At 51.7% G+C, this 24,069-nt stretch overlaps 9 protein-coding genes across 9 annotated transcripts; 3 read left to right on the top strand and 6 right to left on the bottom strand.

Annotated features, from left to right (window-relative positions):
• Positions 1–2,623: 2,623 nt before the first annotated feature.
• Positions 2,624–3,814, bottom strand: HER10_EVM0006932 (uncharacterized protein; the record flags this gene model as incomplete). The annotated part of the gene is made up of 1 exon (XM_035476503.1): positions 2,624–3,814. One exon carries the CDS (start codon positions 3,812–3,814, stop codon positions 2,624–2,626), a length of 1,191 nt encoding a protein of 396 aa, XP_035336173.1.
• Positions 3,815–4,405: 591 nt separating this feature from the next.
• HER10_EVM0004166 (uncharacterized protein) lies at positions 4,406–5,237 on the top strand. Its single transcript, XM_035473818.1, has 2 exons — positions 4,406–4,641; positions 4,767–5,237. Exons 1-2 carry the CDS (start codon positions 4,456–4,458, stop codon positions 5,082–5,084), a joined length of 504 nt encoding a protein of 167 aa, XP_035335909.1. The 5' UTR covers positions 4,406–4,455; the 3' UTR covers positions 5,085–5,237.
• An 11-nt stretch (positions 5,238–5,248) lies between these two features.
• Positions 5,249–7,377, bottom strand: HER10_EVM0008898 (tRNA pseudouridine synthase A). Its single transcript, XM_035483078.1, has 3 exons — positions 7,073–7,377; positions 5,576–7,004; positions 5,249–5,522 (listed from the first exon to the last, which is right to left on the bottom strand). Exons 1-3 carry the CDS (start codon positions 7,341–7,343, stop codon positions 5,348–5,350), a joined length of 1,875 nt encoding a protein of 624 aa, XP_035336336.1. The 5' UTR covers positions 7,344–7,377; the 3' UTR covers positions 5,249–5,347.
• Positions 7,378–7,987: 610 nt separating this feature from the next.
• Positions 7,988–9,342, top strand: HER10_EVM0011093 (Upc2 protein; the record flags this gene model as incomplete). Its single annotated transcript, XM_035480533.1, has 1 exon — positions 7,988–9,342. The coding sequence occupies exon 1, from the start codon at positions 8,116–8,118 to the stop codon at positions 9,340–9,342; it is 1,227 nt and encodes a 408-aa protein (XP_035336539.1). The 5' UTR covers positions 7,988–8,115.
• Positions 9,343–9,565: 223 nt separating this feature from the next.
• Positions 9,566–11,464, bottom strand: HER10_EVM0012207 (uncharacterized protein; the record flags this gene model as incomplete). The annotated part of the gene is made up of 3 exons (XM_035481606.1): positions 10,854–11,464; positions 10,005–10,784; positions 9,566–9,943 (listed from the first exon to the last, which is right to left on the bottom strand). Exons 1-3 carry the CDS (start codon positions 11,412–11,414, stop codon positions 9,566–9,568), a joined length of 1,719 nt encoding a protein of 572 aa, XP_035336646.1. The 5' UTR covers positions 11,415–11,464.
• A 2,687-nt stretch (positions 11,465–14,151) lies between these two features.
• HER10_EVM0002678 (zinc-binding oxidoreductase) lies at positions 14,152–15,195 on the bottom strand (the record flags this gene model as incomplete). Its single annotated transcript, XM_035472380.1, has 1 exon — positions 14,152–15,195. One exon carries the CDS (start codon positions 15,193–15,195, stop codon positions 14,152–14,154), a length of 1,044 nt encoding a protein of 347 aa, XP_035335771.1.
• Positions 15,196–16,382: 1,187 nt separating this feature from the next.
• HER10_EVM0005259 (uncharacterized protein) lies at positions 16,383–19,218 on the top strand. The gene is made up of 2 exons (XM_035474881.1): positions 16,383–16,806; positions 16,860–19,218. Exons 1-2 carry the CDS (start codon positions 16,396–16,398, stop codon positions 17,493–17,495), a joined length of 1,047 nt encoding a protein of 348 aa, XP_035336014.1. The 5' UTR covers positions 16,383–16,395; the 3' UTR covers positions 17,496–19,218.
• HER10_EVM0008980 (uncharacterized protein) lies at positions 17,604–19,181 on the bottom strand (the record flags this gene model as incomplete). Its single annotated transcript, XM_035478485.1, has 3 exons — positions 17,604–18,831; positions 18,886–19,055; positions 19,113–19,181. 3 exons carry the CDS (start codon positions 19,179–19,181, stop codon positions 17,604–17,606), a joined length of 1,467 nt encoding a protein of 488 aa, XP_035336345.1.
• Positions 19,219–19,862: 644 nt separating the features above from the next.
• HER10_EVM0006885 (glycosyl hydrolase family 35) lies at positions 19,863–23,099 on the bottom strand (the record flags this gene model as incomplete). The annotated part of the gene is made up of 5 exons (XM_035476458.1): positions 19,863–20,080; positions 20,144–21,914; positions 21,967–22,075; positions 22,133–22,262; positions 22,313–23,099. 5 exons carry the CDS (start codon positions 23,097–23,099, stop codon positions 19,863–19,865), a joined length of 3,015 nt encoding a protein of 1,004 aa, XP_035336168.1.
• Between the last annotated feature and the right edge of the window lie 970 nt (positions 23,100–24,069).

Here is a 24,069-nt window from a genome sequence, read left to right as displayed (position 1 = left end):
GTCAGACTAGGAAAGTGGCTTTTGCTGACTGGCAGAGGCTGTCTCCTGACCAGGAGAGTAAGCTGGCACAATGGGTTCGCATTCAGGCTTCGCTGGGCCTCGCACCAACGCACCAACAGGTGAAGGAATTCGCAGAGCGAGTTCTGGCTGCTGCTGGGGATACCAAACCATTAGGAAAAGGCTGGATCTATGCCTTCGTGAGAAGGAACCCTATCATTAAGGTTCAGAGAAGTCGTTCCATCGATTCTAGACGCGTTAATGGGGCATCTACTGAGGTCATTAGGAACTGGTTTAAGTTCCTTGCTATCCCTGAGATCAAGGACATCAAACCAGCCAACAGATATAATATGGATGAGACTGGCATCCTCGAGGGTCAGAGCTAATGGGTTAGTGCTGGGCATGGCTGAGACGACGTCTGTTCGCAAGAAACAACCTGGGTCGAGGGCATGGGTCTCTATCATTGAGTGTATCTCAGCCTTGGGTAGGGCACTTCGTCCTCTTATCATTTTCAAGGGAAGACGGTCCAACAACAGTGGTTTCCATTACATCTGGTTCCATACGATGGGTGGGAGTTTACAGCAACAGATAATGGCTGGACTACAGACTTAACTGCCATTGAATGGTTAGAGAAGGTGTTTATCCCACAGACTATGCCCGAGGCTGAGGGCGAGGCTCGACTGATTGTGGATGGGCATGGGAGTCATACGACGACAGACTTCATGTGGAATTGCTATATTAACAATATCCATTTACTGTTCTTACCACCACACTCCTCTCATGTCCTCCAGCCACTTGACCAGTCTGTCTTCAGCCCTGTTAAGTCAGCCTATCGGAAGGAGCTCGGTTACTTGTCTCAATGGAACGACTCTACCATTATAGGTAAAAGGAACTTCTGGACTGTTACCAGAAGGCTCGACTTGCTGGTCTATCAGTCTCGAACATCAGAAGTGGTTGGAAGTGGACTGGTCTACACCCTGTAGCGATGGTTAAGCCCCTGATGAACCCTATGGTATTACCTGAGCCTTCTGCTAAGCCCACCACACCCAAACCAACCAGTCGGGGCAAAAGCGATGCCATAATGGTCAACAAACTACCCCTGTTGAGCCATGGGATTCTGCTTCCTCTGCAGTGGTCTGGTCGACACCCAGGAAGCTGGCAGAGCTCAGCGGTCAACTGCACTTATACACCCAACTCGACAATGATACCAGCACTCAACGGCTGCTGTTCAGGAAGGTGAAAAAAGGCTTCACAGAGCAGGCCTGGCAACTGGCAGCTGCCCAGCAGCAGCTGGCTCACCTGAGGGCTCAAGTTACCAACGCTGCAGTTAGGAAGAGGAAGACTGTTCAGATCGATCCCAACACGAAGTTTGCGAACATCAGGGATATCCATCGGGCTCAAATCGAAGCGGGTGAAAAGGAGGTTATTACGGCTGAATCCAGCGACTCTGAATGCCCTAGTGAGGCTGGCAGTTGTATTGTAGTGGGTGTGGTTGAGGATCAATAGTTAATAGTAATGAGGAGGTTGGGTTGTGATCCCATCGTTTTTGTGGGTGCCAGAAACAGGGGGGTGCCAGGAAGTGGGGGGTTTGACTTACTCCCCGTCTCGGAGCGATCGTCAATTGGCGTAGGTATGTCTACAGGCGTATCAATCTGAATCATGCGGTTCTCCGATGATCCCAACCTTGTGACCAATTGCTCGAGGTGGACTAGACGATCTTGCAGAGTTATATTGCGAGCGCCACCAGGTGTGGCCTTTGTAGGTGGGATAACGTCGCTGATTTCTGGATAGACACATGCCTGGCCCCTAGAGGAGCAGGTTCTACAGGGACGTTGACGATCACATCGAATCCTGAGCAGCATGTTAGAAGCACGGGACAAAAGAGATGGTATAAAAAGCTTCAGGCTTACTTGCGGCGTCGACAACTATGACAGGAAAGCTGAGGTTTATCTCGGCGTCGACTGGCACTGGGTTGCGGTTGAGATGTGACATTCGCCGGTGTACCCGGAGGACGAGGTCTCGCAGCTAACGCAGGATATGCCATATTTGCTCTCTGAAAGACTGCAAACAATTAGAGTTGAAAGTTTAGGACAGAACGACGAAATTCGCAGATTTTAGCAGATGAGTTGTTAATCTTTCGGGGGTATTGATGAAGTCACGGGCCATTTGGGTTGCCTTCGCAGCTTTGTGAATGCGGGAAGTGTACATGTAAGCGCTAATCCCGGACCGGCTCTGGACTTAATGTCCGACCCTCCGACCCTCCGCCCGGTTCTCCGCTGCCCCTTGAGCATATGCTCGACTGCCGTATAGAACCTCGAATGCCTCAAATTTAGTCGAAATTTAGATTCACAGGCCTCTTATGAATCATCCAAGAAGATTTGGTGAATTTTCAGGTGTTCTGATGGCTTGTTTGTTTATACCATAGCGACACTCATACAGCCACATCAATCTCTGGGACCATACTTCCACGGTTCTGTTAGTTCCACATCATCTTCTGGCAACGTGTTGAGAAAGAAATGCAGCATATACAATTCAATCAAGATCAAATACATTTATATTCTGAGATTATGCTTATATAAGGCACATGTAATAGCCCCGCGATCTCGCCAAGTGAGCCACGGCACTCCTAGGAATCCCAGATATCCTGATCGTCATCAGATGGGAATTTGACGAAAGAGTGCAGCTTCACCCATCCTTCTTCAATAAGAGTAAAGAATGTGAGACCTTCCTTCTCCAGCCACAACATCTGCGCTGTGCCGTCCGAAGCAGATATCTCCGTGATCTTAGCCTGGGAGGAAGAATGAACAGCCATCAGGCACCGGATCAGCTTTGACCAAATCGGGCATCCTGGAGTGTCGAAAAGTTGATGACCAGCAAGTTGCCGGTACATATCATACCAGCTCCAGTTGAAGTTCCGCAAGCCCAGATGTAAATCTTTCCGAGCAACCTCAAACGCAAATGGAACGAAGCCCGCTTGGTCCCAGTTGAGTATGGCTACAAGCTTGTACTCGTCACCGCGCTCGGTAGAGACCTTCTCAACAAGTAGATTGTGGGGCTCCAAGTCGTTGTGGCACAAGGCTGAGCTTTGAGTTAGCAGGTCCAAGTCAGTTTCAGCGAACCCAAAGTGTTCCGCTTCGGGCGCAGACACGCTCACGATCAAGGTCCCATCAGTCTTTTCCTTGACCGCGCAATCGGCGTTTCGGGGGCAGAGATTACGGCGCATTAGGGAAGCAAAGTCTGTGTGATATCCGTAAGGCGGACCACCGACGAGGATGGGGAGCTGTGTGTTCTTTGTCTCAAATGGGGTGTTCCGGAATAATTGCCATTGCTCAAAGGTCAGCTTCTGCAAGGAGAGGCTGCACAACTTAGACACTGCCTCGAATAAATCTTCGACTATTTCTCCTCGGTTTTCGACGTCCATATCATCCCACACTGTTTCCAGTGGATAGGCATCTGGGTACCATTGAGAAAGGACATAAGAGACTTTCGTGCCGTCCTTCATCCAACTGTATCCAAAGCCCCAGACCTTCGGAACCAGCGAAGGAAGGACAGTTCGGGCGAGGTTCGTGAGTGCAGCACTTACCAGGGGCGATTCATCTTTCGCGTACTTTTGAATCCGTACAAACAATTGACGCGGAATTCCGGTTGGAGGTTGGTTTTCTTTGAAATTCAACAGAAAGGCGCAAAAGGTCGCGTTATTCTGAAGGACTTGTACCTGGACCTTGGTATCGTCGGTGTCCTCGCCGAGCTCAGGCATGCCCCCGAGGACATCAGGGTCCGGGAAAAGGCCGTTTGGGTTGATGGTATAGGTAGTCATGTTAGGTTGCTGGAGTGTTTGAAGGTAAATGTTGCTCACCTGAGTCGTTTGCTTTCAGCCTAAGGTGCTGTATCTGAGTCGAGCTTGAGATGTATGTAGGAAATGAGTTGATGAGACGGGATTCTGGTCTGAGAACTCGCACTGGCACTTTATACTCAATCACTGGAGATATTGAGACCTCTGGAATCTTTCAATGAGATGATTCGATAGGTTGTGAACTTCACTCAGCAGCCCTTGTTAATGTGCATTGTGTTATTCGACAAAGAACGTTGACTCCAGCCAAAGCTCACTGTTTGGAACGGCTCCTTAGACCTGGGGTTTGATCGATTTTGTCAACTATGATTGAATGCTTCAACAATAAGATTGTATCTTCTGTCTATTGAACTGTGTTAGCGTACATACTGATTGTTGGCTCCTTTTCATGCCACCGAGAGAGCTATACTGCTGCTCACCGACTCTTCTCGGTGTAGGGCCTCGGTGAGGCTACCACATGGTCACTGCACACACCGAGGAACCCCCACCACACCGCCCCACCAGGGATTCAAGATTCAGCAGGAGCTCTGACCTCTCACCTCACCTCCAACGCCGCCATCCTCACAAAGTCCCTCTTACATGTATCGACACCTCGCAAACCCGCCAACATGGACACCTCACGAGACTCATCAAATCTGCTCGACACGCACAATCGGCTCATCGCCGACGTACTCTCCCGCTTCCGCATGCTCACAATGCTCGCAACGATCCAAGCCGAAGGGGAGCGTAAGAACGTTGAGCCTCAGACGGTCGCTGTGACGGGCATGTCGATGCAGATGGAATTCGAAGGACTGGTATGCCACCACTCACCACTTTACCCCCAACCTTTCGTGAAATCTAGGCAGCCAAACACAGTGCCCCGATTGCGCCTAATTCTACAAAGGACAACAACACACAGCGGCTGACTATGAGATCGCAGCACACATCAATCAAAGACCTCCTCGCGCTTAGCCGCCGCCTGAAAGAGCTCTGGCTGTTCGGCAAGCTAGGCCAGGGAGAAGGCGACGCGCGCATCCAGGCGGACAAGCTTCAGGCTGACGTGGTCCGGTGCGCGGAGCTCCTCAACGCCATCCAGGAGACGCGCTTTGCTGGCATTGCAGCCGCGGCAGAGGGCAAATGGGTGCCGATGGGTCGCGCGGATGGTGCATCTGGAGAGAGTGCTGCTGCTGCTGCTGCGGCTGCGGTTCCCCCGCCTGCTGCTCCGACGGCTCCGAATGGGGCTGGTGGCGCTGCGTAGGCACGGGATGATGGATTGACTTGAGAAGTCGGAGGGAGAATGGCGAAAACTACGATTTGCATGCTTTGGCATTTGGGCTTGGGGTTCCCGAGATGAGGACAACGTGTCTCAGGACACGCAATGCTGATACCCGTATACAGAGGACGGAAAGGGAAATTTTGTGCTTTTTTGATTCTATTGTATCATTTTCTATGAGCAGTCGCCGCTGCGCTGTCCACCCTGATCCTCCACATCCAGCAACTCTGTCGGCTGATCTAGCTGACTTAACCGTCACCGTTGACAGGGTTCTCGTCTTCGTCACCAAGCGCCGACTCGAGGGTCTTGCTTCCCTTCTCCTCCTTTCCGGTTCGAACCCCTCCAGCCTCGATGCCGCCGGCCGTGAGCCATAGGAAGTAGTCAGACTTGAAGTTATCCACCTGCTGGAAGAAAATGTGGAAGCTGAATGCATGGTCAGTAAATGTGTTGCATAGAAACGATAGGTGGTCACATACGTGTTCTCCTGCTCTTCAACCTCAAAGATGCGCTGGTAGATCTGCTTATCCTTGAAGGCCTGCAACTTCTCGTCGTACTTCGTAAAGTCGATCGTCTCCTTGCCAAAGTTATCCGCCGCCCGCTTGTTGTAGGCATCGAACACGGGTCGCTCCAAAAGAAGACCCAGACCAGGAGCCTTAGGAATGGCGATCCTCGTGGGACCGTAACTCTCCTTGATGCGCTCCAGTGGGGTGGCGCAACGGACGACGAGGGAAGCCATGCCGACCATCTTGCGAATCTGGTGCATCATGAAACTCTGGCCGTGGACCTTGGTGGAGACCCACTCGGTGTCGCGAATCTGAATCGGCTGCATGTTGACCTTGAAGGACTTGATGTGGCGCTTGGCTGACGGGTCCTTGAAGCTCTTCTGGACGGTGTAGTTGTGGAAGTTGATTGTGCCGCAGTACATGTTCAGGGCCTCCTGGAGCTGGGCGAGGCGCTCGGGGGTGACGCGGTAGCGTCTCTTGGCTGCAATGTAAGCGGCCTTGATGTCGCGCAAGGCAAAGTCGAGGGGGGTGAGGTCGCGGTTTCTGGGCTTGACGCTTCCCTCGGGGACCTCTGCGGGGGCCTTGTTCTCCTCGGTGGGGGCGGGCTCGGCTGGTGTCTCCTCAGTCTTCGTCTCGGGGGCGGGCTTGGCCTCGTCCGTCTGTGCGGTCGCATCCTCGTCGGCGTGGATTCGCTCCATCACCTTGGCCTTGGTCTCGGGATCGAGCTTGTCCAGAATCGGCTTGATGTCCTCCTCGTCAACCTTTCTCCAGTATCCCTCAACATCGGCGAGCTTCTTTGAGAACTCCTCGTAGTAGCCCTTCTCCTTCGCGGCCTCAACTAGCTGCTTCCACAGCCAGCTGTCGGGATGAGGGGGCAGTAGGCAGTATGTCGGCATGAGGTACTCGTACCATCTCGAGTCGCACGTCTGGTAGCAGCTGAAGGAGTTGTTGGTACGCTGGATACCCCAGACACGGATCTGATCGGGTAGGGCGGCGTTGATTTTCTCGACAATGTCTTCGTCTTCGATGATGAGCTTCAAGCTGATGACGTTGCCAGCAGCGTGGACGCCCTTGTCGGTTCTCGCGCATCGGACAAGACTCGACTTCTTGTGGTCGTCGGCATTGGCCTTTGAGATGGCTCCAGCAGCAACAAAGGCTTTGAACAAGTCTCCCTCGATTGTCTTTTCCTCGTTGTTGATCTGCATGCCCTTGTAGCCTGTGCCTGAGTATCCGACCATGACGGCGACCTTTCGCTTCGGCTTGCGACCTTCGGCGGCGATCTCTTCGGCGGTGAAAGGGTTTTCGGTGGTCTCGGGGTTGCCATCCTTGTCTACCTTTCTGCGCTTGAATTCTTGGTACTCGGCATTGCGTCCGCGCTTGTCGGTGGCCTCACGGCTATTCCCTGGTTAGACATCGTTGGCGCGAGTTGCAAACACAAATAACAAGTCAATCGACAAGGACAGAGCTTACCTCCACGCCGACCGGCCGACGTCGTGCTTCCGCTTCGGCCCGCGCGACTTGCCGCCTCTCCTGTTGTCGTCGCGCCTGTCGCCGCGTCGGCCCTCCTGTGATTTTTCCACTGCAGCACCGGGCTGAGCTGAGCCATCTGCGCGGGACTCTGATGAAATTGACGGCTTGTCGCCAGTCGGGAGGTCGGCAGGCTGCCTCGCGGGAGCACCGCCGACCGGTTGAGGAGCATCGTCGGTCGCCATGTTCGAATTGAGGTGGCGGACGTTCTCATCGTCCGTACAATGCAGGTGGAGTTTTTGCGCCCGCCTACTGCAGAAGCTCTTGTCAAGAAATTTTCCTGCGAGCTGCAAGGCTGCGGGACGCGGCGCGGAGAGGCGGGGCCACTCGGCTGAACACCGGTCGGTGGGGTTCCATGGTCACGCTAGTCCTATATAGTCCTAAAGGCATCTTGGTCTGCACAGATATCAATGCAGCTCATTCTCATCTCACTCTCATGGCCTCTCCCTCCTTGCTCACTTACTTCACATGATTCAGTTCTCCCAAAAAGCAGGAGACTCAACGTGAGTATGCCTTCAATGCAGCTCAGAATTACCCCTGAGGCTTGCATCTCATCAATATCAGGTCTCGGGAGATCACTATTCCCACTTTTATAATAACCCGACAAAAGTTGCGCCCTCTGCGGTAAAGCTTGGAGGGATCCAAAGCATAAAGCTGACTAGCGGCCAATTCGATGTGGATAACCTGTCGGACAGAGATGAATGCGATTGGCCTCAGCCTCATACCTCGGAACTAATACGCCAATACGATGCCATACCCGATATCAAGTCCTCTTCGCCTCGCCTCTTATGTCTCCAGTGCCCATCTCGCCCATACATACTCTTCACTTTCCGATCTGACGCTCGGAAACGCAATTCACTAAACTTTCTTCTCTGTCTGCTTTTTCTTCCCAGTTGGCCATTCACTCGCTCCCGGATCCAATAATCCCAGAGCATCATAGTCCGAACGTTCGCTTTGTTCAGATCCGAGCCTGTCTTATATCCACAATGCCAAAGCACAGAAAGTCCCGCCTTGGATGCAAAGAATGCAAAGAACGAAAGGTCAAATGCGATGAGTCGCGGCCGATTTGTATTAGATGCAAGACCGCGGGAAGAAATTGTTCTTACCGAGAGCTGGTCAGCAGTCTACCGACGCCACCAGCCCAGACACCGGCACACCTGTCCACTCCTCAAGCTCCGAGCCCGCAATCTTCGGTTTCCTCCAGTCGTCATTTACCACTGCCCTCAGCAGTACCAGATCCCCACGGCGCGACTACGTCATTGAATCTATCAGAGTTGTCAGATGACTTCTTCTCCGAACGCTTCAGCTTGTTCCACTTCGATCTGCTCCTCTTCTTTAGGGGGGCTCTCACGGATGTCCTCGTCTCCCTGCAGTCCGAAATGGGCCCAATGATGCGTCTGATGTATTCTGAAGCGTTGAAGGCGCCATATTTGATGGACCAGGTCCTGGCCTTCACCGCCGCCTACAAGAGCACAGTCGCCAATGACGAAGAAACAAAGGCGTTGTATCTCACCCAAGCTACCGGCCTCCAAACGAGAGCCATAGGGCATCTGGAAATCGGTGGGCTGCAAGTTAACGAAGACAACGTCATGGCGCTCTTCTGTTTCAGCCTTCTACTTGGTCAGCAGACCTTGTTCGAAGCTTTCGCCGCAGCAACCTCGATACCTACGGTGCTCGACAAGCTCGTTCAGTGTCTGACGCTCCATCACGGAATCCGTGGCATTGTCGCCGAAGCCATGGGAAAGTTCCATGGCCACATGCAAAAGATCCTTCCACACAACCCGGCATATTCTATGGAGAATGGCACACAAGTCCTACACGGCAACGAGTGTGATGGCTTGCTCCAGCGGTTAAATGAAAATGAGATGAATGAACAAACGAGGGGTATTTACATAGGCGTTGTTAAGATTCTGCAGTATCTCTTCGATTCTGTACGTTCGGATGAAAGTCGCAGGCTCGTCGTCATTCAGGAATGGCCTGTTCGAGTGTCACAGGAGTACATAAGACTCCTTCAACAAAGACGTCCGGAAGCTCTGGTCTTGTTATCTTATTATGCCGTGTTGCTACATTGGGCGAAAGATTATTGGGCTGTGGGCAATTCTGGAGAATTTCTCATTCGGGCAACTTCAGATCATCTTGGGACTTACTGGAAAGAATGGCTGGAATGGCCGAATGAGATGTTGAAGGAGGGCGAAACAATGGACATAGCATGAAAGTCAGGGAATGACGATGAGCGAAGTTGACTAGATTTATGACCGAATAAGGTAGTTCAGCATTGTAAACTAGGAAGTATGTATGTATTTTAGGTATATAATGTACATGGAAGAAGTGAAAAGTAAATCTCATCGCGCAGCAAGTCTCTGGGAACCTCGTGATGAATGGAAAAGAAGAATACTTTTGTCAAGTAGAACCTGCATCACTATTGAGACGGCACTATTAAAGCCCGTGGAACATTGGCGCAGCCCTCTTGGTGGTGGACTTGACGGGGCTTTCGGAACAAGACCAGCACTCGGCCTTGGAAGCATCCCCGCAGCCGTCGTTGAAGACCGACTTCTCGGGGTACGGGCAAAGGATACGGTTGTGCGTCGCATTGCCGACAGAGATCTGGATGGGCGTCTGGTCGGGCGCAGTGCCGTTCTCAACCCAGTTGCGCAGCTGCTCAAAGAGGCCAGTCGGGGTCCCGCTCACACCACCGAAGCAGTGGCCCAAGCCGGGAGCCTCGAAGTAGCGGTAGAAGTCCTGGATATCAGGGATAACCTCGTTCACTGCCTTGTAGTAGTCTTCGGTACCACCGGGCGGGATGATGTTGTCAGCCTGCAGACAGAAGATTAGCTCGTTACTTGCATGTTACACAATTCTGGTGATGCATGCGTACCAAACCGTGGAAGGTCACCATCTTGCCCCCGGCTGCCTTGAACTGTCTCAGATCGGGGTCGGCGGTCTCGACAACCGACTCATATTGCTGGCGACCAGAGTACACCAGCGCATCATACTCCTCGCGGCTCATATTTGTCAAGTCAAAGGTCTCATTCTTGGCGATGAAGAGCTTGAACCAGGCAGTACCGAGGTTAGACGGTTCATCTGTGCAGCCCTTCTCATTGCAGCTCGTCATCACAATTCCCGGCTGGCTGAAGGACGTCGGCTTGTTGCCCGTAAAGTCGGCTCCAGGCAAGATACCGTGATACGGCCGCTGGCCATCCGCGGTGACATGGCCATGCCACGTAGCATTCACAACCGTCGCAGCGGCTTCTGAGATGATCTGCTGGGTTCCGTTCTTCTGGGCGCAGGTGATCGATTGGCCGACGACAGAGAAGGGGTCGAAAGACTTGAAGCAGGCTGCGATGTCGGAGATGACTCCGTCCGTGACGCCATCAAGAGGATCGCATTCGGAGGTTGCTTGGTTCACGATGGCGTCGAACTCGCAAGGGTAAGGGAACGCGCCAAGCTCGTTCATTACTTGGTGGGGCCAGTAGACGAAGCTCACCAGCTTGTTCCAGTTAATTGCCGGGGCGCCCGCTACGATGCCGTCGTAGATGTCGGGGTAGCGTTGGGCAAGCATGAGCCCTTGTCGTCCACCCTGGGAACAGCCGGCCCAGTAAGAGTACTGGGGGTCCTGGCTGTAGTAGCTCTTGATCAAGGACTTGCCGATAAGGGCCTGGAGATTTTGTAATCAGCACTCATGGGCTTTACAGCGTGTCATTTGAGACGTGCGACTGATAATTACCTCGTCCTTAAGGGAAACGGATGCCAAATTCTGCAGGTTGTACAAATTAACGTTGCCAGGGCTGTTCAATGCCCACGGACTAGGCTCATTCGCAGATCCGAGGCCAGCATCCGTCGTGATGGTCGCAAAACCGTCTGCAATGGCTCCGTTCATTGCGTTGTAGCTCAAGAAGAAGCGGCCGGCGACCCAGCCTCCTCCGCCCACGGCCATGAATCTCTCGTTCCAGTTCTCCGGAAGCCATGCCTCGGTGACGAGGTTGTCGTTCTGGCCCGGGTGCGTATACGTGATGGTCACATTGCAAAAGGTAGCGTTCGTCAGTTGGACGGCCGGGGAGGTGTATCGGAATGCCGAGGGGACGGAGGCGCTGTAGTTGGTGACTAGGTTTGCCTCGAGCGACAAAATCTCAGCTCCGTAGAGGGCCGGGCTGAAGGTGCTCGGCACACAGTTCTGAGCGAGGGACAGAGACATCGCGATAGGGATTTGAGCTTGTAAAACTCGTGGTGACCAGGCCAATCGTAATTTGAGGTGAGAGCTGATGTAATTGTTGAGGGTGTCGAACATGATACCTGTTATGGCTATTGGCGACCGAAGATGGTTTTTATAAGTCTTTCATGATAGTGAGACTCTGAAAACCCAGAATCTCATCCCCTCTGGGAAGATTATGATCTCCAGAATCGAGGCTCAGCAACTCGCCAAGGTCGTAACGTAAGCCTTGGGACAACTAGTCTATAATTCTAGCTCCTTGCTGTCGGATTTGGGACTTTGGAAAGATCTCGGACAGAGCGCGTTGTGATTGGATGCTGACATTCCGCGGACGGCCTGAGTCACTCACCGTACCCCGGACCCGGATACCGACCGACGCACGTCGGGCTGAGGTGGGACTTTGCGCGGATGTCCTCGGATTCAACTGTGGCTCGCACTGGCTATCTTGGGTAGGCATTACGGGAACTCCATGTTTGGCCCATTTCGAATGCTTCTAGAAGTCATAAGCTTGCACTCACATGCGTAATGCCGGTGATTGAAGTACCGGGCATCTCCATTCTTTGGAGGTCAATTTCCTTGTCTAATGCGACCACCCGGGGTAGCAGTGGATGACCTTGGCCCCGAATAATAGGGGCTTTTGAAGATGGGCCAGGACGAAGGAGAAAGGGGACGAGTAGGGCTGACATTCATGGATCAGAAAATTTTGAATGTCTTCAGTACAATCGAGTTGTATTTCAAGATCCGAGGGGTAAATTTGAGTTAAGAAAACTTTTTTGAACTACAAAACGAACAAATATGGCCTGGAAATCCATGCTCAACTCAATTCCATCTTCAATCCTATGGAGCGGGGATATTGATACCCCGCGACTGAAGTAATACCACTTGTGCCTCCACATTAAATCCATTGGGCTGTATTCAATCAATTAAGTCAAACCCCCCACTTCCTGGCACCCCCCTGTTTCTGGCACCCACAAAAACGATGGGATCACAACCCAACCTCCTCATTACTATTAACTATTGATCCTCAACCACACCCACTACAATACAACTGCCAGCCTCACTAGGGCATTCAGAGTCGCTGGATTCAGCCGTAATAACCTCCTTTTCACCCGCTTCGATTTGAGCCCGATGGATATCCCTGATGTTCGCAAACTTCGTGTTGGGATCGATCTGAACAGTCTTCCTCTTCCTAACTGCAGCGTTGGTAACAGAGCCCTCAGGTGAGCCGAGCCAGCTGCTGCTGGGCAGCTGCCAGTTGCCAGGCCTGCTCTGTGAAGCCTTTTTTCACCTTCCTGAACAGCAGCCGTTGAGTGCTGGTATCATTGTCGAGTTGGGTGTATAAGTGCAGTTGACCGCTGAGCTCTGCCAGCTTCCTGGGTGTCGACCAGACCACTGCAGAGGAAGCAGAATCCCATGGCTCAACAGGGGTAGTTTGTTGACCATTATGGCATCGCTTTTGCCCCGACTGGTTGGTTTGGGTGTGGTGGGCTTAGCAGAAGGCTCAGGTAATACCATAGGGTTCATCAGGGGCTTAACCATCGCTACAGGGTGTAGACCAGTCCACTTCCAACCACTTCTGATGTTCGAGACTGATAGACCAGCAAGTCGAGCCTTCTGGTAACAGTCCAGGAAGTTCCTTTTACCTATAATGGTAGAGTCGTTCCATTGAGACAAGTAACCGAGCTCCTTCCGATAGGCTGACTTAACAGGGCTGAAGACAGACTGGTCAAGTGGCTGGAGGACATGAGAGGAGTGTGGTGGTAAGAACAGTAAATGGATATTGTTAATATAGCAATTCCACATGAAGTCTGTCGTCGTATGACTCCCATGCCCATCCACAATCAACAGTCGAGCCTCGCCCTCAGCCTCGGGCATAGTCTGTGGGATAAACACCTTCTCTAACCATTCAATGGCAGTTAAGTCTGTAGTCCAGCCATTATCTGTTGCTGTAAACTCCCACCCATCGTATGGAACCAGATGTAATGGAAACCACTGTTGTTGGACCGTCTTCCCTTGAAAATGATAAGAGGACGAAGTGCCCTACCCAAGGCTGAGATACACTCAATGATAGAGACCCATGCCCTCGACCCAGGTTGTTTCTTGCGAACAGACGTCGTCTCAGCCATGCCCAGCACTAACCCATTAGCTCCTGACCCTCGAGGATGCCAGTCTCATCCATATTATATCTGTTGGCTGGTTTGATGTCCTTGATCTCAGGGATAGCAAGGAACTTAAACCAGTTCCTAATGACCTCAGTAGATGCCCCATTAACGCGTCTAGAATCGATGGAACGACTTCTCTGAACCTTAATGATAGGGTTCCTTCTCACGAAGGCATAGATCCAGCCTTTCCTAATGGTTTGGTATCCCCAGCAGCAGCCAGAACTCGCTCTGCGAATTCCTTCACCTGTTGGTGCGTTGGTGCGAGGCCCAGCGAAGCCTGAATGCGAACCCATTGTGCCAGCTTACTCTCCTGGTCAGGAGACAGCCTCTGCCAGTCAGCAAAGCCACTTTCCTAGTCTGACCACCTTGGAGACGTAGTTGGAGGGTTGATCGTGGTATCCCATACTCCAATGAGGCTCTCTTTTGACTCTTGCCGTTTGAGATGTCCTCGAGAGCCTGACGAAGCTGATCTTCGGTATATTGAGGCATTAGATATAGAAGAAGGTATGTGCAAAAAATGAGCCCATTTGGACTCGAATTGAAAATGTTGTGATAAAAGGAGGTTGGGGGTGGGCATTGCGTTGTGGTGGATTTTCGCGTTTTTGTGGGTGCCAGAAACAGGGGGGTGCCGGGAAGTGGGGGGTTTGACTTAATCAATCTGAACTGCCGCTCCCCTTGACCTTCGCAACTTGAACAACTATTTTGCCCTTGGCATGTCCATCCCGTAGTCGTCTATAAGCGGCCGGGACCTGATCGAACCCAAACGTTGAATCAATCACCGCCTTGGAGTCTCCCTTTGCCATCAACGCGCCAATTCGTCGGAAGAAGTCCGGACTGTTTTGCATCCGCACGAAATAAAATTGTTGTCCACCCATAATCTTTGGGCAAACCATCTTACTCAACATCGAGAACGATCCTGAAAGTGTGAGACTTTCTCCAACGCCTACCATGACAAAGGTCCCACCGGGCTTTAAGATAGCGCTGCTGCTGTCATACAGCTCGGGACTGTTGCCCACGTTGTCAATGACGAGATCAAAGACCTTTCCTCGGTCCTTCAACTTTGATACGATGTCATCCTTCCTATAGTCAATGACTTCATCCGCGCCAAGCTCTCGGCAGAGCTTGATGTTCTTGGTGGAGCACGTCGTGACAACCTCAACACCCAAGGCTTTCGCTAGTTGAATAGCCCACGTGCCTGTACCGCCGCTCCCTCCTTTGATAAACACCTTGCCGCCAGGCTGTAGTGTATCCGGTATCAGAGACTGCCAGGCTGTTGTCGCTGCCGTGCCAACCGCCGCGCCTTGATCAGGGTCTATGCCATCCGGGAGGGGTGCGCAGTGAGCTCCTGAGATGACAATGTACTCTGCCAACGTGCCTTTTTGGCCAACACCAGCATATCCACCGAATACAATTTGTCCGACTTGAAAGCTGGAATTTGTCGGATGTGTGGCTTCAACGCGGCCGCAGAAGTCCATGGCAGGCGTAGCGGGTCGTGCGACCATGAGACGTCCGATGATAGTTGACTCGGGGACTTTGTAGTCTGCTGGGTTGAGCGATGCGCTGATGACTTCGACGAGGAGCTCATCTTTGCCTAAGGTCGAGGAGCTCGGCATGGGCGCTGATTTGTTGAGGACAAGGGAATCCTCGAGCCTGCCGTCGATGGCAGAATATTGCCAAGCTTTCATGGTGTCACCCATCATCAGTCGCATCGGTCTCTGCCGTCGAGTTGAGAACTATTTGGTACTAGGTTGGCTGCTCGAGTAAAGTTTGGATTGATTAATCTGGAAAGCTTAAACATCGCCGAATATTTATATGTCCATCATCCCGTAGTAAAATTGAAGATCGACCGTTGTCAATTGCTCAACTCCGCGCATTTCTGGGCTTAAATTGGCGTTGCGGAGCGGAGTTTTTTTTTTTTTTTCACAGCTACAGACGCTGAATGAGGTAAAAGTGACCCGGCATCTGGCCATTCGTCCGAATCAAGTTTATGTTCCCGCTATGTTTCCGAGTATGCTGGGATGATTCCTAGTGGCAGCGAATCCACAATCACTTCGAACATCTCTTAGTACATTACTATAATTTAAGAAAGCGTTGATTGCCTGGGGATCAACTGCTTCTCCTTCTCTTGCGGCATCCATTCCTTGACTTGCGCGGGCGGAGGGATGTGATCACTGTGAATATATGGAGCCTAAGCGCGCGGGCCATTTGAGGTCACTACGAACCAGACACCATAGGCTACGAACAATGACTTGTTCAAGGGACAAGATCCGAAGACATCCTTCATCCTTTATAGATTAGACCAACTTCAGAATGTCCAGTCTGAAAGATTTCGGAGGTGAACGTAGCAGTTGTTCCGTCATCGCTCGACCTGCTCAGCACGCTGACAATGCGGAACTACATAGATGCGGTAGGTAGGAGCGTAATTAAACGCGGTGTCCATCAACCGTAGAGCAGTGGCTTTATGGAGGTATGCCGTATTCCCGAGCTCGTCAATTGATTTGAGATCCGAGTCGCGTGCAGGCGGGGAATAATAAGGTTTCTTCTGCATCCTTCGCGGTCAAATCCCGGGGGGCTGAGGTCTTCTCCGGTGGATAAGCCCAACAAACGCGCGACGAGGTGCCCTGAAAAGGAATATTTCTCCAATTTGAGAGGGTCTTCTAGGGGAGTTAAGCAGGTGCCTAGCGATCCTTTAGGGAAACGTGCTTACACCTGGCGACGATCACCCTATGTTCTCGTAATCTCTGTCGGCACATGGTGAGACCCAGAAGGCTTTAGTGACAACTAGGCCCGGGTAGCGCTGATCCTACTCCGGCTGTTATGATCCGCGATTGCGTATATATTTCATAGAGGTTCCCATGATGAATCGTAGGTTATTCTGAGTTGAGTGTCTTTTGTTTATGATAGACGCTTCTTCTCCCGCCTTCCTTATCATCGCCTTATCTCTGAGGACAGACCTCATCATGGTTTCTTCACGTATCCTGACGCTGGCCCTCAGCACGTCGGCATCTGTCGTGGCAGCTTTGACGACAACAACAAGGGGTGAGACCGCATCTGCTGAATGCACCAAGACCCTACCAAAGGGGCGTGCACCAGGGAACGAGTACACAATTCCTTACACCGACAAAGACGGCCGATCTCGAGACTATCTCCTATTCTTGCCACCGAAGTACTCTACAAAGTCCAACAACCCGATCATATTCTCCTACCATGGTGGAACTAGAACACCAGAGTCTCAGCGAGATCTTGATCGCCTGGAAACGCCGTACTTCAATACTGATCACATCGTCGTCTATCTACGCGGATACGAGGTAAGCAACATTTGTCGGAGAAGCTCACGAAAGAGGCTGACGTGATATTTCAGGAACGATGGGAAGGCACTCCTAATATCACCAAGAGAAACGACATTGAGTACACCAGCAACGTCTTGGACGACCTCGAGAAAACCTATTGCATCGATACAAATCGCGTCTTCATGACTGGAAAATCCAACGGGGGCGGCTTTGTCAACTATGCTGCCTGCCACAAAGAACTCTCAACGCGCTTCGCTGCTTTTGCCCCCGTCTCTGGCTCTTACTACATCGAGGGTGCAGAGGGTTGCAATCCCAAGACCGTCGATATTCCGTGCAACCCCGGAAGGTCCAACATACCTCTCATTGAGTTTCACGGTGGAATCGATGGAACTATTCCCTACGAAGGCAATCCTAGCCGTCGCGGCGCTTGCTTGCCTGACGTCTTTCACTGGGTAACCGAATGGGCCCTCCGTGATGGACTTGACGAGAAGGCATGCGAGAAGAATATCACCTCTCGTGCACAGATGTATCGCTGGGGAACAGGTGACAAGAAGGGCCTCGTCACCCACGTCTATGAGCATGATGTTGACCATAGTTGGCCCTACACTGGGGTGAATGCGGACAACAAGGAGCACGGAGATGGTCCGGCATCCTACAATGCGTCTTCATATATTATGGACTTCTTCAGCAAACATACACTGGCTTGAGACTAAAAACGCCCATCCTGGAACCAGCTAGAACTGCATCATAATAATGATAATGCCACATCTCAAATAGTAGCTGCCTCAGAATATGCAAATCCCATTTCATCAATGCTATCCTCCTCCACCGTCACCTCCGCCTCCTCCACCACCACCGTCACCGCCGCATCCTCCATCCCCGCCGCCGCCGCCGCCACCACCACCACCATCCCCTCCACCGCAATCACCACTATCGAAAGAGACATAGACTCCGTCGAAGACGAAATACTCGCCCTTTGTGCGTCTCTTTCTCCTCCTAATAGGATTAGTGCCACCGAGGACGAACTTTGCCTGAATTTTGGCAGGATGACCAGGTTGAACAGCTGCCGCATCGGGGACGTAGCCGTCTACTCCCAAGTTGTCCATGACAGGATCTCTGGGACAGTCTTTGCTGTACTTCTTCGTCCATTCGTTCCTCGTGTCTTGCAAAAATAGTTGTGCTGCAGCGGCCGACGTGACATGCTCATAGTCGATGAGCCTCCTGGCGACGCTAAAGCTCCACACCCAGTAAGAGCCTGGGTAAAGCCGATGTGTATGCCAAAGAAGATCGATGGCTAGGGTTGGGGGTACAATGCAGCGGCTTCTCAACAGGTGGGTTCCTGACTTGGGCCGAAAGATTGTGTCCATGTCGTATTCCACTGGGCGTGAGGTAAAGGTTCCTTCGGCAGGCCTTCCAAGCAACTTGATGAACTGTTCGTACTCGCCAATTGAGCGGCCGAGACCCGTGACAAAAGAAGCACCGCTCTCTTTTGCTTCAATAACCGTCTTCCAAAATGCAATCTGACTGTTCAAGGTCTCTCGCAGGTCGTCGAGAGTGGGCCAGGGTGCCAACTGACACAATTCTCCGTCCCGGCTGTGTAGGTTCTTCTTGAGACAGACGTCTTGCCTCTTCCCGATCCTCATATCCGTCCACTCGGACAATGTCCATTCTCTCTTCCCCACAATGGTACAATAGGCTTGCTGATCAACATCGTGTGTCTTGATCGCCGGGTCAGCTTTGATATGCATACACGGCTCCTTGTTCGAAAAACGTGACAGTAGCTTCGACTTTCGTTCGGGTTGCCATGGCGGATACCGCCACAGTTGGAAAGGCAGCTTGTGACTGTCATCTCTCAAGTTATACGACCCCCATTTCTTCTGAGCCTTTTTGTCGGACCATGTGCCAGAGTTATAGAGTTCTAGTAGGCGCTTCACTGGGAAGTGATGATGGTTTAAGCCGTAGTCGCGATACCCTCCATCCCAAAGATACCGGTGGAATTTGCCTGGCGATAGGAGATGGCAGTACCAGATGATGGCAACATCCCTACCGAATAATCTCAGTCAACACATCGAATTTAATCTGAACACGGGAACTCACCAAGGGGGTGGATAATCATGGGGCGCAACACCATAGATGCGCAGATAGCGGATGTAACACACATAGCGCCACTCCGAATATGCTAGAGCTTCGTCGTGGATACCGCCCGCATCATCATGTTTGAAGTGCGGTATGAGTTTCAGGAAAATCTCAATGAGCTGGATGTGGCTCTACATAGTCATCAAGATCAGACATGGATCATCCCTCGAAACCCTGCGGTCACTTACTGCTGCGGCGAGTTGAAGCGAACTTTTGACTCTCTCCTTGGGCCAAGGATCTTCAAAGACGGGCGGCATATTGCAATTCTGTTTGTTGATACGAAATGGTTCTCCGGGCTTCGCCAGACGTCGATGACGGGACGTGGACGGTGGTCGAGCATTTATCTCTCAAGAGCTGAAATGCAAGGGTCGCGCATAACATCTCAGGAACTGCCTGCCAAGTCGCTTGTGAGCCCAGACAGCGGCGCATATTCCGCGCCGCTAAGCCCGGATTCACCTAGTCGCAGCACTCAATGCCACGGGGCCGAAGCTGCGGTAAGAGAATATGGTTTAGCGTCCCGGAAGCCGATGGTATGCACACCGCCCGAGAGAGGAGTTCTTAGGTCATGCGTAGATTCATTGACATGCCCTGAAAGGGCGCGCAAGGCAGAATCGGTCGCCCTGTTTTACGTCCGTTCCCCGGAGCCGGTTGGTGTCTTGAATGTGTGCGGTTGACAACGGCTGCGCCTCAACACCATATGCAACTGCTTTCAGCCCGTCGATCATTTCCATAGCAGTTGATGGGCACGATTTATTTCGCGACAAAAGTTCTGTGCCTATCTTGACGATTTCCGAAGAAGCCGAGGTACTAACAAGTAGGCTCTTCAACACTGCCCGGTCGAAGAAACATCGCTCCAGAAGCCACGACCAGGAGCTAAAGTAGAGGATGAAAATAATTTACACTGAAATGAAGAGTTGGGCTCTCCAGAGGAGATCTCTTTAGTACGCCCCAACTCTCTCCAACCACGACGGTTGAGATGTTTGCCCAGGTTTCCGGTAGCCTGACTGTATGATGTGGTCCACTGCCAACTCGAATCCTTCAAGACGTGCACCCGATCCGTCCAAAGCCCAAAGAGTAAGTGCTACCGTGTTGTTGCCGTTGTAGTTGAGGATGCCCTCTGGAACAGGGAAGCGCGTTTGCGGGCCGAGATAGTTGACTGCGTGGCCATTAGATATACGGTAATGATATCAAAGGTGGGAGCTTCAAGGTTATAACTCACCATACTTGCCAAATTGGTACCCGTTGACGAAAAGCTGCCCGCGGAAAAGGCTTGACGCTCCAGTTGAAGCCGTCACATTCGAGATGACAAAGCTTAGAGGGATGTCGTAGCCGATTGGCATATCCAAGGGGAACTCCGTCTTATAAAAGGCTACACCGGCTGTCTTGATGCCTTCGAATGGTGCCACTGGAGCCCAGTCAGACGTGGGTGCCCCTGGAAGATGATAGCCTTGTCTTTCGGCATAGAATGCACCCTCATTCAACGGACCACGCGTCTTGTCTATGTAGCTTTCGGCTCCAAAGTTACCGGTGAGCTTCCATTTCACGTCGGTCTGCTGATGACCACCAAGTGAAAAGTCAACAATGCCGCGTGGGAGCTTCATCCAGTCGGACCGTGCCCAGAAGTTCATGCTCATGCCCATATGGTCAATAACGACAGTGAAGACTGAAGGGCCAACGAGCTTCAAACTGGTCAGATCGAAGACTTGCGTTGAGTTGGCGGTGTGAGAATCTCCGGCAAAGGACCCGAGGAAGATCTCGTTGACCCAGACCGAGTGGCTGTAAGCAAACCCGCCTGCTGTCGTTACGTTGAAGAATGATTCGTTGCCGGTCGCGGTGAAGTGGCCTCGGTAAATGAGTGAGCCACCGTGGAAGCCGTAGTCACTGCAGTAAAGTGATGTAGGCGTCGTCAAATTGCGAGGGTTGTTGCTTTGCTCTAGCGTTGCTTCGGTCCAAGCGGAATCTTCGTAGTTGTTGGAGACCTCTGGGAGTGAATCGATCGAACGCCATTGCAGTTCGGAGAATGCCGGAAGGTTGAGGGCCGGACTCTTGAAGACGAGCTCAGCTTGGAGTCTGCCATTCTTCCATTGGGCGTTGGAGAGGGGGCGGCCATTGAAGCTAAGCGAGCTGTTGGAAGGGATTCCGCCTAGGATTTCGAGAGTTGTAGTAGCATTGAAATCTCCCGTCAAATGAAGAACGTTGTCCGCATAAGTGGCATTCCGCAGAAGGTAGGGCCCCTTGGCGATGATTGACGATTTCCCTAGAGTGGGTTTGATCAGTCCATCGTTAGCATCGGGAAGGTCGAGGACCCAATGTCGGTAAGCATCGTTGCGCCACAAGAGGTGAATCTCCACGTTTTCGAAATGCACAACCTGTCTTCTTTCTTGGACCAGCCAGTGAATAGCTCTGAAGCTGCCGTAAGTGCGCGTCGTGGCGTTGCTGCCTTCGAAATGCGGCTTTCCTAGGGAGGATGGCACTGCAAACTCGTGCTCTTCGTCATCACCCCCATACAAGATGAGCAATGTCTTGCTTCCGTAGGTTTTCCAGGTGAATATCTCCGCCGACGAGTAGATCAACTTAGTGCCACCGACCTCGTGATCCGTAACGTGGATTTTGGAGTCTCGCCCATGTAGAGACAACTCTCCGCCCAGTAAAGGGATAGAGATGTTGCCGGCAGACGTCGGCACATTAAGTTTGTAGGACGTGCGGTTGAGGGAGGTGTAATCGGTGTGGCGCACCACGTAGAAACGAGTCTTGTCCCCTACGATGGGAACGACGCGTAGGTCTGGGGTGCTAACAAACTCGGTCGACGTGGCGTTTTGGGGAATCGCTGTGAGATAGGCCTCGGAGGCACGCAGGAAATGTGCTTCAATCTTGCCCTCGCTGTACTTCTCCCGATCGATCCCGCGGTTCTCTCTGATAGAAGCGCCGTGATCGTAGGACGTATAGCCTTCTGAGTGGCCCATGTTACCCCAGTTCGTTCCTCCATACGTCTGTTCGTCGGGTTAATGATATGCTGATACATGAAAGGGAGGGGGGACATGCCATGTAAAGGTTGAGTATCTTGATGGAGCGAGACACAAGCTCTTTCACGAAAACACGGGTAAAGTCCTGGTTGATCTTTGCTGCACACTTATCCAAGCCAACACCTCCCCTACCATCAATCAGCACAAATATCTTTGAGAAACACAGTGAGGTGCGATGAATCTACCATGGATCGGGAGCGCCTCCCTGATACTCCAATACGGCATAGGGGCTGCTTGGGCTCTGCTGCAGATGATTTTGATACGTATACGTCAGACTCAACGGAGTGAGATCAGTCCAATCCGTGGGATGATCGCCTTAATACTCAATCAGCAGACATTACTGGCGCGGTCATTGGAGTACTTACATCCTCTGTAGAAAGGGTAAGCATCATGCGCGTAGATGTCCAACTCTCCTTTCCCGGATCCAGGTGCCCAGTTTCCTAGAGGCACGGCGTCATTGCCAATCAAAGGAACTTCAATACCATTTCGTCGAAATTGGTCTTCCATGAAGACCATGTAGTTTGGATCCAATAGCTTGGTCGACTCAACCGGGTTGGCAGTTCCGACCGCTAGGCTGTACTCGTTTTCCGGCTGAACCAGAATGATAGGTCCACCGTTAGTTATTTGAGCCGCCGAGATGACACGAAGGACGCTTGAAATATAGTTCTCAGTTGCGTTGGTGTAGTCCGGAGCCATTGATCTCAGTTCTCCCTTGTTGCGCTGCAACCACCCGGGAAACCCGCCCCCGGAGAGCTCAGAATTGATGTAGGGTCCAGGCCGTGCGATCAGATATAGCCCAGCCTCGACGGCAGCGTCGACAAAAGGTTGAAGATCAAACACATTGTCCATGCGTACCTCGCCTGGTTTGCCCTCGAGCAAGGCCCAGTTGACGTAGAATGACACTGCGTTGTAACCTAGCGCCTTGATCTTCTGTAGCACGTCTAACCATAAGCCTGGCGAAGGAATACGCCAGGGGTGAAATTCACCGGATAAGATGACGATACGCTCTCCTCGAATGAAGAGTGAGTGTTCATCCCATCTGACTAGATCTTGAGTGACATTGGTGGACCTAACATGGGATTTGCTGAGGACAGCATTGGTAGGCGGTAGAAAGAACAGGCTAGCAACAGCCAAAAAAGAGGACAGCTTCATCTCGAATTCTCAATTGCAAACAATTTGGTGTTTTCGGATGAAAGAGATAAATCTGGTTGAAACAAGAATACGTCTTATATTTCTGCTTCTCCCGAATTTCTGACAACAAAATAGATATGGTTCTCATAGTAGTACCTTAATTTCCGGCTACATTACCAAGCCACATTGACTCGTCTAAAGCATTCAACATGTATCCTCGCTTTCGCTTTAGATATTGCGGGGTACTGACAAAATGTCTTTGCTCCATGCCCCATGGTGTTCAAATCGATATCCAACGGGCCGAGATTATTGTGGCCCCTGAGCATGGCATCCTTTCCGATGCGATATACTCAAATCGAATAGGAGCGGATATGGTGAAGCAGGCTGAAAGCTTCCCCGATGTAGCGAGGCCTAGATTGCTGAGCCACACGTCAAGCAAGACGCGGCATTGCCCGCAGATCCGTCGAGTCGTGTGCTATACGCTACTTTGAGATGTTCATATAAGCAGAAGAGAATAAGAGTGAAGTACCGGTGACGCATACCTCGCCTTGTCATCCGCGTATTTGTACAATTGGAGGTGAAGTTGCATGTACAGAGTTCCAGTCCCAGGATCAGCGTAGCATAGAATGCGATTACGAGGACCTGCATATGCACCCGTGCAAATAAGAAAACGACAGACTCAATGTTTGCTGGACGATTATGTCAATCGCAGGATCATTTCGAGAAAGCGAACTTCTGAGAAGATCATAGCGTACTTTACCTACCAGACCTGGCTAATCCCTTGTCTTTTTCTCACCTCCACATAACCGTCTTGAGATGATCGGTCCGGCAGTTCCAGTCGGCCCCGCTTCTGACCCGAAGAATATGGGGTCGCGCCGAAACTTTTCCAAGATTTCCATCTCCCGGAAGTCCATTCCATTAAGAACCTCTACGTCACAATACGTGTTGAACTTGAGCCAGGTAGCAACCGGCTATAACGTCGTGGCTGGGT

Source organism: Colletotrichum scovillei, assembly GCF_011075155.1.
Source record: "Colletotrichum scovillei strain TJNH1 chromosome Unknown Contig00003, whole genome shotgun sequence".
NCBI classification, from domain to species: domain Eukaryota; kingdom Fungi; phylum Ascomycota; class Sordariomycetes; order Glomerellales; family Glomerellaceae; genus Colletotrichum; species Colletotrichum scovillei.
This window is presented reverse-complemented; position numbering and strand designations above follow the sequence as displayed.